A 17,675-nucleotide genomic window follows, 5' to 3' on the forward strand; every position below is an offset into this window, starting at 1 on the left:
AATGATCTCATGGTCCACGAGATGGAGTCTCGCATCAGGCTGTGCACTGAGAGTGGAGCCTGCTTAGGTTTCTCTCTCTCCCTCTCTCTGCCCCTCTCCAGCGTGCACTCTCCCTCTTTTCCTCAAAATAAATAAACATTTTTAAAAAAAGGTTTTAGGGGCGCCTGGGTGGTTCAGTTGGTTGAGTGTCCAACTCAATTTTGGCTCAAATCATGATCGCAAGGTCATGGAATCGAGCCCCACATCAGGCTCTGCACTGAGCATGAAGCCACTTTAAGATTCTCTCTCTCTCCTCCTCTGCCCCTTTCCTCTGCTTGTGCTCTCTCTCTCTAAAAACATAAAAATAAAATCAAATAAAAAAGCTTTAGGGACAGGCCAAATGTTTTCCTACAAATTAACAATGATATAACAAGTGTCTATAAGGCAATTAATCATATTTTAAAGAACAAAAATACTATATCTGTGCCATAATTGGGCACATTCTTCAATCATCTTTCTTTTAATTCATGTTTTTAGATAAATTGAGACTATAAAGAGCCACAGGCTCTGTCCAAAGGGGTAAGATTTATACATATTAATATAAACCTTTGACATATTAATAGAATAAGACTTACTTCATGAACATAATATAGTAATAAGCCAAATTCACTTTATCATTATTTCTTCCAAAGCCAAAGGTAAGGTCTTCTTAAATCACAAGCAGAGAATTTCTACTAATAGCAAATTATAAGATCCTATGCAATGGGAAAAAGACGGTCTCTTCAACAAATGGTGTTGGGAAAACTGGACAGCAACATGCAAAAGAATGAAAGTGGCCCACTTTCTTACCCCATACACAAATATAAATTCAAAATGGATTAAAGACCTAAATGTGAGCCCCCAAACCATAAAAACCCTAGAAGACAGTACAGGCAGTAACTTCTCTGACATCGGCCTTAGCAAAGTTTTTCTAGATAGGTCCCCTGAGGCAAGAGAAACAAAAGCAAAAATAAACTGCTGTTAATACATCAAAATAAAAAGCCTCTGCACAGCAAAGGATATAATCAACAAAACTAAAAGACAACCTATAGAATGGGAGAAAATATGTGCAAATGACATACCAAAATATATAAAAAACTTATACAACTAAACCCACTAAAAACAAATAATTGAAAATGGGCAGAAGACAGGAAGAGACATTTCTCCAAAGACATCCGGATGGCCAACAAACATATGAAAATGTGCTCAACATCACTCATCATCAGGGAAATGCAAATCAAAACTACAAGGGGATATCACTTCACACCTGTCAGAATGGCTAAAATAAAAAGTGTAAGAAACAACAAGTGTCGTTGAGGATGTGGAGAAAAAGGAACCCTCGTGTACTGTTGGTGGGAATGCAAACTCGTGTAGCCACTGTGGAAAACAGTATGCAGGTTCCACCAAAATTAAAAATAGAATTCTGATATGATCCAGTAATCCCACTATTGAGTATTTACCCAAAGAGCACAAAAACACGAATTCAAAAGATATATGAATCCCTATGTTTATTGCTGCATTATTTACTATAGCCAAATTATAGCTGTAGCCCAAGTGTCTATCAACAGATGAATGGATAAAGATGTGGTGTGTGTGTGTGTGTGTGTGTGTGTGTGTGTGTGTGTGTGTGTGTATATACACACACACATATATTGTGTGTGTATATATATATATATATATACACACACACACATATATATACAATGAAATATTATTCAGTTATAAAAAAGAATGAAATCTTGCCATTTGCAACAACATGGATGGATCTAGAGAATATAATGCTGAGATAAATCAGTCAGAGAAAGACAAATACCATATGATTTTACTCATATGTGTAATTTAAGAAACAAATGAACAAAGGAAAAAAGAGAGAAACAAACAAAGATACAGATTCTTCTTAATTATAGAGAACAAGCTGATGGTTACCAAGGGGAGGTAGGAGGGGGGCTAAATTAGGTGATGGGGATTGAAAAGTACACATATCATGATGAACACCGAGTAACAGTACTGTTCAATCACTACACTATACACCTGAAACTAATACAACACTGTATGTTAATTATACTGAAATTAAAATTTTAAAAATTAATTCAAAATTTATAAGACCCTGTGATAAGGCAAATTAACTTGTGATGTGGGTTCACTGCACAAAAAATCCAAAAAAGGCTCTAGTGAGCTATGAATTAAGAGGTATGAAAAAAACTCAATCTCTATATGTAAAATTATAATACAATAAAATATAAAGTGTAAATATATATAATTATATACAATATACAAATGCATATATATTCTATACACATATTATTTCTCCCCAAACATACCAAGGGACAATTTTAATTTTTTTAACTCCCTATGCTGTGCGTTTTATTCCCATGACTTATTCATTCCATAAATGAAAGCCTGTATTTCCCACTCCTCTTCACCCAATTTGCTCATCCCCCCAGGCAATTTTAACTTTGATACAAGTCATGAAGCTAGTAAAACTGTGCTATGTAAAGAAACATACAGATTCTAAAATAGAATCCACTAGAATGTGCTAGTATCCTATCTTCTATTTAAGAATTTTTAATATTCCATATGGCAGAAGAAAATTTTAGTAAGATCATAGCATTAGTGGGCTTCTAAAGGCACCTAATTTTAAAATTGAGAGATATTTAAGAACCCGAGGAAGGCAGGAATACTTTGAACCCACTACTACTAAAACCACAAGGTATAAATGTATATCTACATATATAGAAAGCATTTATCAGATCAAAATATTTGATTGCCTATTCTCATGACAGTAATATTTTAAAGTTTTTTACTTGAAATATGTAATTTTAAACTTTCACACCTATCAAAAGGAGACAGACCATGTCTTCCTACTCTGGAGACAAGAGAACCAAGGCTCACTGGAGGTTTAATGATTTACCTGGGGTTATTCATAAGTGGCAGAGCAAAACCTCTAACCTAGGCCTTGGATTACAGAATCATTTTTTTTTAAATATGTTGCTAGATTCTGAAAGGATTCTAAGAAGAATCTGCCCCGTTGCTACCCTGAGAGGTTTAGAGACATCAAAAACTCATGAAATCAAATGGTATGTTTACTAATTAGGATGACATAAAACAATGAGGTTCAAAAGAGAAGAATGAGTAAGACCATTACATGTGCAGCTGACTTGGGTAACAGAGACCTTGTAGAGACTGGAGTCAAACAGCAAGGGCAAGAGACAGGGTGGGGTGGAGTGTCTACAGCTCCTCCTACTCTATATGCCAGTCTTCCCAGGAATATGTGTAAATTGCAAGATCAATCCTCATTTCCAATCTCACACACACTATCACAAGCTCTCATGTAATTATAATGAGGATGTTGGAAATGGGTTACTGGAAATTGGAATAAATATTTCTACTTTAATACTGGTTAGGAATTTCAATTATAATCAAGTAAATGAACTTACTTCGAGAAAGATTCTCAAGGGCTTTTCCCAGCTTCTTGCTCTCTTGAAGGATGTGGTTCAATTCATCAAAATCACGGCTTTCTGGTTTAATTCGCCAGTTCCACTTAGGATGATCTACTGACCTTGGCACTATGTTTTAAAAAAAATGATTACTCCATAAGCATGCTACATAATGATAAAAACTTACTATTCATCATCATGTGAGAGATTGTGTCAAGATCAATGTACAGAATAAAAATGTTTTGGATATGGTTTTCTTATGGGCAAACAGAGAGAAATTACAAAGCTGGGTTTTAAGAAATGTTTTCACTGAACTAGTGAAGGAAAGTATGACAATATTTAAGAAAAAAATGAAAATTCAGGTACTAATTTAAAACCAATAATTTCTATAATTTAGGGAAAATATACAAGCAAAGTATGTTTTATATAATGTTTTAGCAGCTTAAAAAATAATTACTAACTTCCTCATTAGCAATTAGTAAATATTTTTAAGAAATTTGACTATCTTCTGATAAAACAGAAGACTGAACACATCTAGCTTTACTTCCCCCAAATTCTTACTAAAATTAAAGATTTTTTTGTCAAATAATTAGTTGAACAAGAAGAGAAGACATTATTAGACAAGAGATAGCAAATCTTTTTTGGAAGATGCAAAGAAAACTGAGGAGTGGTAACTGGATTCAGCAAAGTAGAGAATACTGAAATCTAATGCCAAGGAGAGATGCCCAAAAAGGTGAACATTTCATAACAGTTAACACTAAAGCATCAATCAAGGAAGACAAATGCCAAGGTAATAGGATATAAAAACTTGTTTTTCAGATTGGAAGGATCCATTAAATGTCCAGAACAATTCAAGACATCAATTCAACTCAATTCAAGGCAAAATTTTATAACACGGGCAATAAAGAAAGATCTGAAAAGCTTTCGGAGACAGAAATAGCAAATCAAACTCTCATCAGACTTCTCAATAGCCACTCTTGCCCTAGAAGACACAGGAGAAATTCCTTAACATTTCCAACTGAAAATTACTTCTTAGAGTTTGTGAGGATTCAAACCATTTATCTTCCAATCATTTTTTCAGAAAGTTCGTAGTAGAGATTCTCTAACAAAATGGATAAATAAACCCCAAAGTGGAAAGACTTAGGATTCAGGAAATAGGTGACCCTCCCTAAGAGAAAGGAAAAGAGAATCTTCAGGATAGCAGAGAAGGATGGTCTCAGAAGACAGTTGAGAAAAAGGCTCAAAACCAAGAAGCCAAAATTTGAGCAAGAGGACACAGGGCTGTAAAAGAGAGGTCTCTACTTTTTTTTATGGAATAAAATATAAAATATAAAATAAAATAAGATCAAAGTTAGGATTACTTGATGAATTTGATCATACTGAGTATTCAGTACTTTAAGGCAAGGCTTGAGGAAGGATTAGTGAGGAATACACAGAAAACAAAGCAAATACAAAAATAAAACAATTACTAGTTCTAGAAAGAAATTAATAGTTGGACATCTATGTCTCTGTTGGAATAAAGACTAATTAATATAGCCATAATAATATCAATGTGCAGTATATATTCAACATTTGAAATATCTGCATGTTTGTATTCGGGGGATGAGGTGGGCCTGAGGTCTGAAGTCACAAAATCTTACAAGGAGGTCAAAAGCTGACGCCTCAAATTTAAAAAGTAAAAGGGAACTGTGCAAGTGACTTGTATGCTTTGATATGTAAACTTGTGTAGCTCTGAAACATCTGAAAGAATTCAAAGTGGTTCCATGTTAGAAGCCTGTAATACTACTTTTCAAACCATGTATATTTTCGTTTTGATTAAAATAAAATGAAATCGTTTTTAAAATATTTATATGGTAATGCTACAGCAAAGGTAATCTCAGACTTCTGAAATACTTTTCCTACTACCTTTTAAAAAAGTAATCTGAAATATTTACTATACTAAAAACATACTGACCCTCTGACCCAGTGATCTTATGTCTGGTAAATTATCATGAAGAAATGAGAACACCTATACTTATGTATGTATGTACAAGGTTGTTTATCAGAAATTGCAAGATATTCATTTATTTCAGTGAAGAGTTTGTGGTGGCACAACTCTGTAAACAATCTAACTGTCCTTCCGCAGGGGAATAAATAAATTATGGCACATTCACAGCATGCTATGGCATGTATTCATTAAAAAGCATAACTTAGATCTAAGTTTAACATGGAAATACATCCACAGTATATTCTAAAATAATAAAAACAAATTGCTCAAGAATGTGTATAGCCTAAAACCAGTTTTATAAAGCAAATCAACTCACCCATATTTTATACGCTAGTCTGTACAAAGAAAAGGATATAAAAGATGCAAACTATTTCAAAGGGTATGAAAATATATAAATTATTTTTGAGGAAGTAGAATCTGAGGGGACTAACAGAAGAAAGAAGGATTAACATTTAAAATTTTACTAAGTTTTTTTAATATAAAACTCCTTTATTTCGTTCTACTCTAAAAGATTTAATTTGTTTTTATAGACTATTAAATATAGGGTTACTGTTGCTTTGAATGTGATATAATGCTGTAACAGGCAAGGAAGCTGCTCCAAGCAGCTAACATTTTTAAAAGAATATTATACTCAAAAAGCTCTAAACCAATTAAACATGCTTGAGAATATGAGTGAGTAGATATATATAAATAAAGCTCAATGTTACTGCTAAAATGAACATGACATTCATTAGGATTAACAGCCAGAATTATCAGATAAAAAGTTAGGCTTCAACTCTTACCTTTTCTTCATTTTGTTAGTAACACATACTTACATTAAGTAACATTTGAATGACAAAATTCCTTACATGATTTGGATTCTGCTGACGGTGGGGAAATATTAGACACAGCGAGGTCACTTTTTGACTTTTTAGGCTTCTTTGCATTTAATTGCCAAGGCTTATCATAGCTTCTGAAATCCCTTCTTGTTCCTTTATGTTCTGTTAAAACAAACAAAATATATATTTGTGTCCGTATACATACACTCAATAATAAGTGTTTTCAAGTTTGATCAAAAACATGAAGTCATTAGATATACCTCGCAAAAGTTATAGGTCATCTCACATCAAAACTAATGCAAATATTCAAAAATATTTCTTGTTTAAATTTTAGTTTTGAATTTGATACGATTCAATTTGTATATTGATATGATTAAGATCATGCTAAACTTTGAAAGGCTTCTGGAAACACTCTTTAAGGCACAGACTACCAATACTTAAAATAACATTCTTTAAATGGGTATTATGGAATAAAGCACTGTATTCTAAAGTAAATAAAAACAACTAAACATTTAAGTAAGTTTTACTCATCTGATTTTACCCTATCCATTATTCACTAAGATACATTAAACCACCAACAGTCACCCACATTTCTTCTCTAGCATCAGTCATTTTTTCCACTTCTCTATTCAAGAAAGTAATTCAGCCAATTTTGTTGAAAGTCACAGCTCCCCTTCAAAGGTGGTCCAAGTCATACCAATTCCCAAATTAAATGATATTTCCAAGAGTTCACCCTTCTTGACATCTTTGCAAAGCATTTCATATTTTTAGACCTACCTACCTTTATGGAATATTTTTTTTTCTTATTCTCAGGGCACGACATTCTCCTCATCTCCATATCCCCTATGTCACTACTCCTACTCTGTCTCATTCACTGCTTCTCCATCTTCTTTCATCTATGTGATCTTCCTTAGAGTTTAGAGTTTCCTTCTACTCTCTTGTTTAAATATATAAGTTGTCAAATCATCTTAGCTTTATGAATGACTCATCAATATTTCTCTAGCCACCCACTTGTAAATACCAACTAGACATCATGAAACATTATATGGATTCCTCAAATTTATATTTTAAGGTTTTACTAAACTAGTTGTTACCTAATTTTTCCACCTCCAATATGCCATTGAATACCAAAAGAAGCAAAGACATTTTAAAACTCTAGGAACAGAAATACTGGTCTGTGGTCTGTCAGAACACAGATGTATTTCCACAGATATGAATAAGACAAAAGAAAATCAGAAGGAAATTGGAAGATTTCTAGGCATCCATGATACTTCCCCTTACATCTATTTCTGTCATTCAATGACATTTGTCTTTCTGTGTACATCCTAGGACCATATCTTCTTTTTTTTAAATATTTATTTAGAGAGCATGAGATGGGGAGGAGCAGAGAGGGAGGGAGAGAGAAATCCCAAGCAGGCTCCATGCTGAGAAGGAGCTGAAGCTGGGCTCAATCTCACAAATGGTGAGATCATGACCTGAGCCGAAATCAAGAGTCAGACACTTAACCGACTGAGCCACTGAGGCACCGTGGAATGTAATATCTTCTAATGCAATATGGCTAAAGGAAAAAGGATCCTGGTCATAAAATACATAATTTTATGATACAAAGAAAAAGGTTAAAAAGAACAAAGGAGGAATGGCACATTAGATTTTGTGGCTTTTTTACTTTTCCACTACAGACAAGGAGAAAAATCCACATTAACATAAATAATCTAGTAATGATACTATTCTTATTTTATCAGTTGAAAAACAAGATGAAACATAAAGTTACTCATGAGTGTAGCAGAGACCCATAGAATTCAACTGATAATGGAAATTTTAATAGCAGTCATGATTTGTTCTGTCCCTCTAAAATTTTTGAAAAGAAGTAGGGGGACCCGAAGTTCCCTCGTCCCTCGAACAACAGCAGTATTGAAGCCAGAAGACTTGGAATTCTAGGAATCCGTGCTACAGAGTGACAGAAACGTCTCCAGAGACTCATGAGGACAACTTGGCAGGCCACAGGTGTGTGATTGTCAATTGGGAGAGATAAAATGGGCAGAGTAGGCATGGAGCGGAGGGATCCCCTTCCGTGGGGAGACAAAAGGAAGAGAAAGAGAGGCTTGGAAGTATAGGATTGTATTTGGACAAAAGAAAAACCATGAACTGAGGAATAGACAAAATGGAGAAAGAACCAATTTCTAACTCATCCCAGGGTTGCGGGGCTTTCTCCAGACTGGGGCCTGCTGCCCTGTACACCTACCTGGGAAGGAGGGGAGCCAGCCTGGAGCTTGGTAGTGAGCTCACAGGCACACTGGGAGAGAGCAGTCTACTACCCTGAGTGCTGTGAGAAGAAGGTATAGAGACATTCCAAGGACAAAAGACCCTGCAGGCACCAGCCAGTCAGAGGTTCTTTGTTGGCTGGCTGGTGGAGTGGCACTACCCCAGAACCAGGGTGGGCAGAATAGGACCCTTTAAGACATCAGGGTTTGAATCCCAGCCAAGCACCTGGGCGGCACGGGAGACTGTGGAGTGGGACAAACTGGCCCGCTCACACCCGCGCAGCACTGTGAGGGCAGCCTGAACAGAGTGGTTTGGGACACCCGGTCTGGGGAGAAGAGACTCGGATGTCTCCATTTTTCTACCCATCCCCAACAAGGTGGGGCCTCAGGGAATGGAAAACGGGCCCACAGTAGATGTGGCACCCACTGATACCAAACCACATCCCTCAGTGCCTGGTAACTGCATGTCTAACAGAGCAAGATTGACACTGACCGAACCAGAAGGCCCCTCCTCCAGACCAGGGCAGCCACCAGTTCCAAGACACCATCAGATATTGGTCCAGTGGTTTTGCATTTTCTTAATTGATTCTTGGTCAATTCTTATTTTATATATATTTTTTTCTTTCCTTTTCTTCCTCTTATTTCTTCCCTTCTCTATTCTGGTTGTTGCTTGTTTAAGTAGACATTTTTAATCTATTCTTTTTGCATCTCTTCTGTGTTTCCTTCTTTATTTTCCCCTCTCTCTCTCTCTCTCTCTCTCTCTCTCTCTCTGAATTAAGCTGTATAGTTTCTCTGATTCTCTGCCTGATCATTTATCCTTTTTTTTTCTGCCCCTGTCATTTCTTTCTTTCTATGGGATAAGGCTTCTTCCACCACCATCCCCCTTTTTAAAATTTTTTCCAGAGTTACTTCAATGAACAAATCAAATCACACCTGGTAGAAGGTCCAAATCACCACTATGACTGGGGAGATAAAGCAACCAGAGTCACAACAACAGACAGCATACAACACACTCCAAAAACACCTCCTGAAGGGCCAGGCCCTGGAGAGGGTATGACCCCTTCTTAATGCTCACAGTAGTACCCACAGGTGCAGGACACATAACAAGCTATTAAAACATATAAGAGACAGAAAACTCACCAAAATGACAAAATGGAAGAATTCTCCTCAAAAGAAATTCCAGGAAGAAATGACCGCTAGAGAATTGTTCAAAACAGATATAAATAATATATCTGATCAAGAATTTAGAATAATAGCCATAAGATTAATAGCTGGGCTTGAAAAAAGCATAGAAGATAGCAGAGAATCTATTGCTGCAGAGATTAAGGAACTATGAAATAGTCACAACAAATTAAGAAATGTTGTAAATGAGGTGCAAAATAAATGATGCAGTGGCAGCAAGGATGGAGGAAGCAGAAGGGAGAATAAGTGAAATAGAAGATAAAATTATGGAAAATGATGAAGCCAAGAAAAAGATAAGAAAATACTAGACCACGAAGGGAGATTTAGAGAACTAAGTGATTCAATGAAATGTAATAATATCTGTATCATAGGAGTTCCAGAAGAAGAAGAAGAAGAAGAAGAAGAAGAAGAAGAAGAAGAAGAAGGGAAAGAAAGGGCAGAAGGTTTGAAATGAACTAATTGAACAAATTACAGCTGAAAACTTCCCCAATCTGGGAAAGGAACCAGACATCCAAACCCAGGAGGCACAGAGAACTCCCTTCAGATTTAACAAGAATAGGTCTTCACCATGGCATATCATAGGGAACCTGGAAAAATACAAAGATAAAGAGAGAATTCTCAAAGCTGCTAGGGACAAACAGGACTTAACCTACAAGGGTAGACACATAAGGGTAGTAGAAGACCTGTCCAATGAAACTTGTCAGGCCAAAAGGGAATGGCAGGAAATACTCAATGTACTGAATAGGAAAAATATGCACCAAAAATCCTTTATCCAGCAAGGCTCTCACTCAGAATAGAAGGAGAGATAAAGGCCTTCCCAGACAAACAAAAACTGAAGGAGTTCATGACCACTAAACCAGCCCTGCAAGAGATCCTAAGGGGGACTCTGTGAGTGGATTCTGAAAAGACTACAAAAGGCCAGAGACATCACCACAAGCATAAAACCTACAGATAACACAATGACACTAAATCCATATTTATCAATAACTCTGAATGCAAATGGGCTAAATGCCCCAATCAAAAGACACAGGGTATCAGAATGGATAAAAACAAAACAAAACAAAACAAGATCCATCTATATGCTGTCTACAAGAGACTCATTTTAGACCTGAGGACACCTTCAGACTGAAAGTGAGGGGATGGAAAACCATCTATCATGCTACTAGGAGTCAAAAGAAAGCTGGAGTGGCCATACTTTTTTCAGACAAACTAGATTTTAAACTAAAGGTTGTAATGAGAGATGAAGAAGGGTATTATATCATAATTACGGGGTCTATCAATCAAAAAGAGCTAACAATTGTAAATGTTTATGCCCCCAACTTGAACAAACCCAAATCAATTAATTACAAATATAAGCAGTCCTACTGATAAGAATACAGTAATTGCAGGGGACTTTAATACTCCACTTACAACATTGGACAGATCATCTAGGCATAAAATCAATAAATAAACAAGGGCCCTGAATGATACACTGGAGCAGATGGACTTGACAGATATATTCAGAACTTCTCATCCAAAAACAGCAGAATACACATTCTTCTCGAGTGCAGATGGAACATTCTCCAAGAAATCACATACTGGGTCACAAAACAGCCTTCAATAAATACAAAAGAATTGAGATCATACCATGCATATTTTCAAATCACAATGCTATGAAATGTGAAATCAACCACAAGAAAAATTTTGGAAAACCTCCAAATGTATGAAAGTTAAAGGACATCTTACTAAAAAGAATGAATAGGTCAACCAAGAAATTAAAGAAGAAATTAAAAATATATATGGAAACAAATGAAAATGAAAACATGACAGTCCAAGCCCTTTGAGATGCAGCAAAGGCAGTCCTAAGAGGAAAATACATTATTATCCAGGCCTATCTTAAGAAACAAGAAAAATCCCAAATAGAAAATTTAACCACATACCTAAAGGAACTAGAAGCAGAACAGCAAAGAAACCCCAAAGCCAACAGAAGATAAATAATAAAGATTAGAGCAGAAATAAACAATATAGAATTCAAAAACAAAACAAAACAAACAAAACAGATCAATGAATCTAAGAGTTCGTTTTTTGAAAAAATAAACGAGGGTGCTAAACCCCTTGCCAACCTTCTCAAAGAGAAAAGAAAGAGAACCCAAATAGATAAAATCACCAATGGAAAGAGGAGAGATCACAATCAATACCACAGAAATACAATTATTAGAGAATACTATGAAAAATTATATGTCAACAAACTGGACAACCTGGAAGAAACGGACAAATTCCTAGACACCCACACAATACGAAAACTCAAGCAGGAAGAAATAGAAAATTTGAATAGACCCATAACCAGAGAAGCAACTGAATCAGTTATCAAAAATCTCCCAACAAATAAGAGTCCAGGGCCAGATGGCTTACCAGGCAGTTCTACCAGACATTTAAAGCAGAGTTAATAGGGGCGCCTGGGTGGCTTGGTCGGTTGGGCGTCCGACTTCGGCTCAGATCATGATCTCACGGTCCATGAGTTCGAGCCCCAGCGTCAGGCTCTGTTCTGACCGCTCAGAGCCTGGAGCCTGTTTCAGATTCTGTGTCTCCCTCTCTCTCTGCCCCTCCCCTGTTCATGCTCTGTCTCTCTCTGTCTCAAAAATAAATAAGCGTTAAAAAAAAAATTAAAAAAAAATAAAGCAGAGTTAATACCTATCCTTCTCAAGCTGTTCCAACAAGATAGAAATGGAAGGAAAGCTTCCAAACTCATTCTTTTTTTTATGTTTATTTATTTTTGAGAGAGAGACAGAGAGAGAGCAAATTGAATTCAACAGTATATTAAAAGAATTATTCACCATGATCAAATGGGATTCATTCCCGGGCTGCAGGGCTGGTTCAACATTCACAAATCAATCAATTGGATACACAACATTAATAGAAGGATAAGAACCATATGATCCTGTCAATAGATAAAAACAAAGCATTTGACAAAATACAGCATCCTTCTTTAATAAAAACCCTCAAGAAAGTTGGGATAGAAGGAACATACCTCAACATCATAAAAGCCATATATGAAAAGCCCACAGCTAATATCATCCTCAATGGGGAAAAACTGAGAGCTTGCCCCCTGAGATCAGGAACACGACAGGGATGTCCACTCTCACCACTGTTGTGTAACATAGTGTTGGAAATCCTAGCATCAGCAATCAGACAACAAAATGAAATGAAAGGCATCCAAATAGGCAAAGAAAAAGTTAAACTTTCACTTTTTCACAGACAACATGATACTCTACATGGAAAACCTGAAAGACTCCACGAAAAAGCTGCTAGAACTGATACATGAATTCAGCAAAGTCTCAGGATACAAAATTAATGTACAGAAATCAGTTGCATCTCTACACACCAATAATGAAGCAACAGAAAGAGAAATCAAGAAATTTATCCCATTTACAACTGCACTAAGAACCATAAAATGCCTAGGAATAAACCTAACCAAAGATGTAAAAGATATGTATGCTGAAAACTATAAAAAACTTATGAAAGAAATTAAAGAAGACACAAAGAAATGGAAAAATATTCCATGCTCACGGATTTAAAGAACAAATATTGTTAAAATGTCAATACTACCCAAAGCAATTTACACTTTCAATGCAATCCCAATCAAAATGGCACCGGCATTCTTCTCAAAGCCAGAACAAACAATCCTAAAATCTGTATGGAACCACAAAAGACCCTGAATAGTCAAAATAATGTTGAAAAAAGAGAACCAAAGCAGGAGGCATAATAATCTCAGACTTTAGCCCCTACTACAAAGCTGTAATCATCAAGACAGTATGGTATTGGCACAGAAAGACACACAGACCAATGGAGTAAGATACAGAACCTAGAATTGGACCCACAAATGTATGGCCAACTAGTCTTTGACAAAGCAGGAAAGAGTATTCAATGGAACAATAACAATCTCTTTAGCAAATGGTGCTGGGAGAACTGGACAGCAACATGAAAAAGAATGAAACTGGACCACTTTCTTACACTATACACAAAAATAAATTCAAAATGGATGAAAGAGCTAAATGTGAGATGGGAAACTGTCAAAACCCTAGAGGAGAACACAGGCAACAACCTCTTTGACCTCAGCCACAGCAACTTCTTACTCGACACATCTCCAAAGGCAAGGGAAATAAAAGCAAAAATAAACTATTGGGACCTCACCAAGATAAAAAGTGTCTGCACAGCGAAGGAAACAATCAGCAAAACTAAAAGGCAACTGACAGAATGGGAGAAGATATTTGCAAATGACATGTCAGATAAAGGGTTAGTATCCAAAATCTATAGAGATCTTACCAAACTCCACACCTGAAAAACAAAGACTCCAGTGAAGACATGGGCAGAAGACATAAATAGACACTTTTCCAAAGAAGACATCCAGATGAACAACAGACACATGAAAAGATGCTCAACATCACTCATCATCAGGGAAATACAAATCAAAACCACACTGAGATACCACCTCACACTGGTCAAGAGTGGCTAAAATTGACAACTCAGGAAACCACATATGTTGGCAAGGATGTGGAGCAAAGGAACCCTCTTGCACTGTTGGTAGGAATACAAACTGGTGCAGCTGCTCTGGAAAACAGTGTGGAGGTTCCTCAAAAAATTAAAAATACAATTACCCTATGACCCAGCAATAGCATTACTAGGAATTTATCCAAAGGGTACAGGAGTACCTCTTCATAGGGGCACACGTACCCCAATGCTTACAGCAGCGCTGTCAACAATAGCCAAATTATGGAAAGAGCCCAAATGTCCATCAACTAATGAAAGGATAAAAGAGATATCGCTTATATATACAATGGAATACTACTTGTCAATGAGAAAGAATGAAACCCTGCCATTTGCAACAATGTGGATGGAAGTAGAGGGAATTATGCTAATTGAAGTAAGTCGGTCAGAGAAAGACAGATCTCATATATTTTCATTCATATGTGGAACTTGAGAAACTTAACAGAAGATGATGGGGGAAGGGGAAAAAACAGTTTCAAACAGAGAGGGAGGCAAGCCATAAGAAACTCTTAAATACAGAGAACAAACTTTGAGGGGGGCGGGGAGTGGGGGAGAGGGGAAAATGGTGATGGGCACTGACGTGGGCACTTGCTAGGATGAGCACTGCGTGTTTATGTAAACAATGAATCACGGGAATCTACTCCTGAAGCCAAGAGCACAGTGTATACACTGTATATTAGCTAACTTGATAATAAATTATACTTTAAAAAAATAAATAAAATCCAGAATTGTGATACCTCCAAAAAATAAATCTTAGAAAAGATTTACTATGAAAAACCTTAAAATTTTAGAATGTGATTAATTTGCCTTCTCAATAAAAATAAAAGAAAATGGATCGTATGAAACAAAAAGAAACGTGAGAGGCGATAGGTTAACCAACCAACCTACAATAAAATAGAACTTCAGACAGAAATGGATAAAGAAGATAAGGAAATTCTGACAATAAACCAAAATGCAATACCACCATTTAAATTTGTTTTCAAAGCCAGAAAGAGAAAACTGATACTGCAGAAAATGGAGTCAGTGACACAGAGAGCACACTTTGACAAATTTCCCTAGAAGTCGGTCAATAAAAAAAGGCAAATATAATGTGAAATGAAGTGGGAGGAATGAAGAACAGTAAAGCAAACTCAATTTACACATAGTTGATTTTCCTGAAGAAAAAAATAAAAAACAAATATAACAGAAGCAATATCTAAGGACACAAGAGGAAAATAGTCTTAGGCTGAAGACCTAGATTTGCTGATTGAAAAGATTCACTGAATATAAGACAAAAATTTTTAACAAGATAATCATCTAGATATAGACCCAGGAAAACTTGTCAATATCACAAATAAAGAAAAAAACCATAAGTATTTAAGAAAAATAATTAGAATATCGAAAAAGAAATAAAAATAAGGCAGGTTTCAAGTTTCTCCTCAACAATGCTAAATGACAGACTTTTAGATGATGCTGTGGCCCACATTGCTAGATATATTTAAAGGCAATAAAAGGACAACCTCAGATATTTTCAAAAGGTATTATACCACTATACCTTGAATATTAACAAATTTTCTTGCTAATTAGAAGATGCACCAGAAGAAAACAATTCAAAACTGTAGTCAAGATGTAAACTGGCATTACTTATTGTCACCTAAATTATAACGTCACCACTTATATTCATATCCAAGAATTATCCTATGCTTTACTTCTCCCTCCTGTCATACTCTTTCTCTCTAAAATTTTTCCTTTTCACCTTCTGGGGCATACATTCCATGGTAAACAAACATTTCTCTATCCTCATGTCTGAAGAGACACCTCACTCTTTCCACAAGAGCGCTCCCTCCTCTGCAGCTTCCTGGAATGGAAGGCTCGTTGTCCCATGTGGTACCCACCAAAGATTGGGTTCTCCTGGCCCAACAATGTTAAGTGGGAAGTCCCTTCTCTTTTGCAGTATATGCTGCCTGCTTATGCTATTCAGCACTCTTCATTGTTACCATCTTTCTGCTCCTGATTACTCCACAGCCCGACTTAAGACCTTGGCACAGTCTCCCTTAACTTTTCAACAACTTGAATGAAACTCTGGCTTCATCTTCTTAATCCTCAGATAAATCATGCATGAAGTCTCATACTTCCTGTCCTCCCTAACTCTAAAAGCTTCACTTCCCTAATAATTAAGACACCCCAAAACTAAAGCTACCAACAGGACATTCTCATCATCGGGACTCATTCCACCTGTTTTTTTCTCTCAACTATCACAATCCCCTGTCCTTCTACATCTCTTATATTTTCACTGCACCTACACTGCACCAGCCTTCCAAAAGGTCTTTAGCTCTCTGATCTGCTTTTTTTGTCTAACTGTTTTCCTATCTTTGCTCACTACCTTCTCATACTAGACCTTGTGCTTCGATCACTTGCATAAATTGCTCCCAAACGTCCTCAATTGCTGTGCTAAACTGTTATTTTGCCCTCCGCCCTTGCCGTGCCACAACCACAATTCTCAATCAGTGCCTCCAACTGTCTGTCCTGTTTGCTTCCCACTACTTCTGGGCACTGTTGGAGAAATAGCACAACCGTGCTAATGGTTTCTATGTTTAACTCATGTCTTCAACTTCAGAGAGGCCCCAGAACTGCCTCATAGTCTTTTTTTTTTCCTTTCGTCAATTCTTGTTTTCTTCTCCTTGGTGACTTTTCACAATTGGCATCACTCACTCTAATCTCCCCTATCCAATACCCAATCCTGTTGTCCTCAGCAAACAATCTCACTTCTTTTTTTTTTAGTTTTTTAAATTATTATATATTTTTTTAAATTTACATCCAAGTTAGCATATAGTGCAACAATGATTTTAGAAGTAGATTCCTTAATGCCCCTTACCCATTTAGCCCATCCCCCCTCCCAAAACCCCTCCAGTAACCCTCTGTTTGTTCTCCATATTTAAGAGTCTTGTATGTTTTGTACCCCTCCCTGTTCTTATATTATTTTTGCTTCCATTCCCTTATGTTCATCTGTTTTGTATCTTAAAGTCCTCATATGAGTGAAGTCATATGATATTTGTCTTTCCCTGACTAATTTCGCTTATCATAATACCTTCTAGTTCCATCCATGTAGTTGCAAATGGCAAGATTTCATTCTTTTTGATTGCTAATACTCCCATCAAACAATCTCACTTCTTAATAAAAAGACAAAATTTTAGGCATCAGACGTAATCCCACACTTGCTTCCCCCAGTCCATCTCCTACTTTACCTACAAATTTGACCACAATTTCTTCCATTGGTTATCATAACTTGCATCATACTGAATGCCACTCTGTGAGTCCTGCCTTGACCTGTCCCCAGAGTTTTAGACTCATATCTAACTGCTTGCTGGAAATACCTACTAAAATGCCCCATGGGAAACTCAAAGTGATCAACAGGAAGTGGACTTATTATTGTCCTTCATAAATTTACTCCTGTGTTCCCATCTTGCTT

At 36.4% G+C, this 17,675-nt stretch overlaps 1 protein-coding gene across 1 annotated transcript in view; it reads right to left on the minus strand.

The window, feature by feature from the left end:
- Nucleotides 1-17,675, minus strand: part of CF2H8orf34 (chromosome F2 C8orf34 homolog) — a 411,205-nt gene that overhangs the window by 310,987 nt on the left and 82,543 nt on the right. The window contains 2 exon segments of the mRNA XM_015084296.3: nt 3,456-3,584; nt 6,291-6,422. Of these exon segments, the coding sequence (XP_014939782.3) occupies nt 3,456-3,584; nt 6,291-6,422 (261 nt within the window).

Source organism: Acinonyx jubatus, chromosome F2 (genome assembly GCF_027475565.1).
Source record: "Acinonyx jubatus isolate Ajub_Pintada_27869175 chromosome F2, VMU_Ajub_asm_v1.0, whole genome shotgun sequence".
Taxonomy (NCBI): domain Eukaryota; kingdom Metazoa; phylum Chordata; class Mammalia; order Carnivora; family Felidae; genus Acinonyx; species Acinonyx jubatus.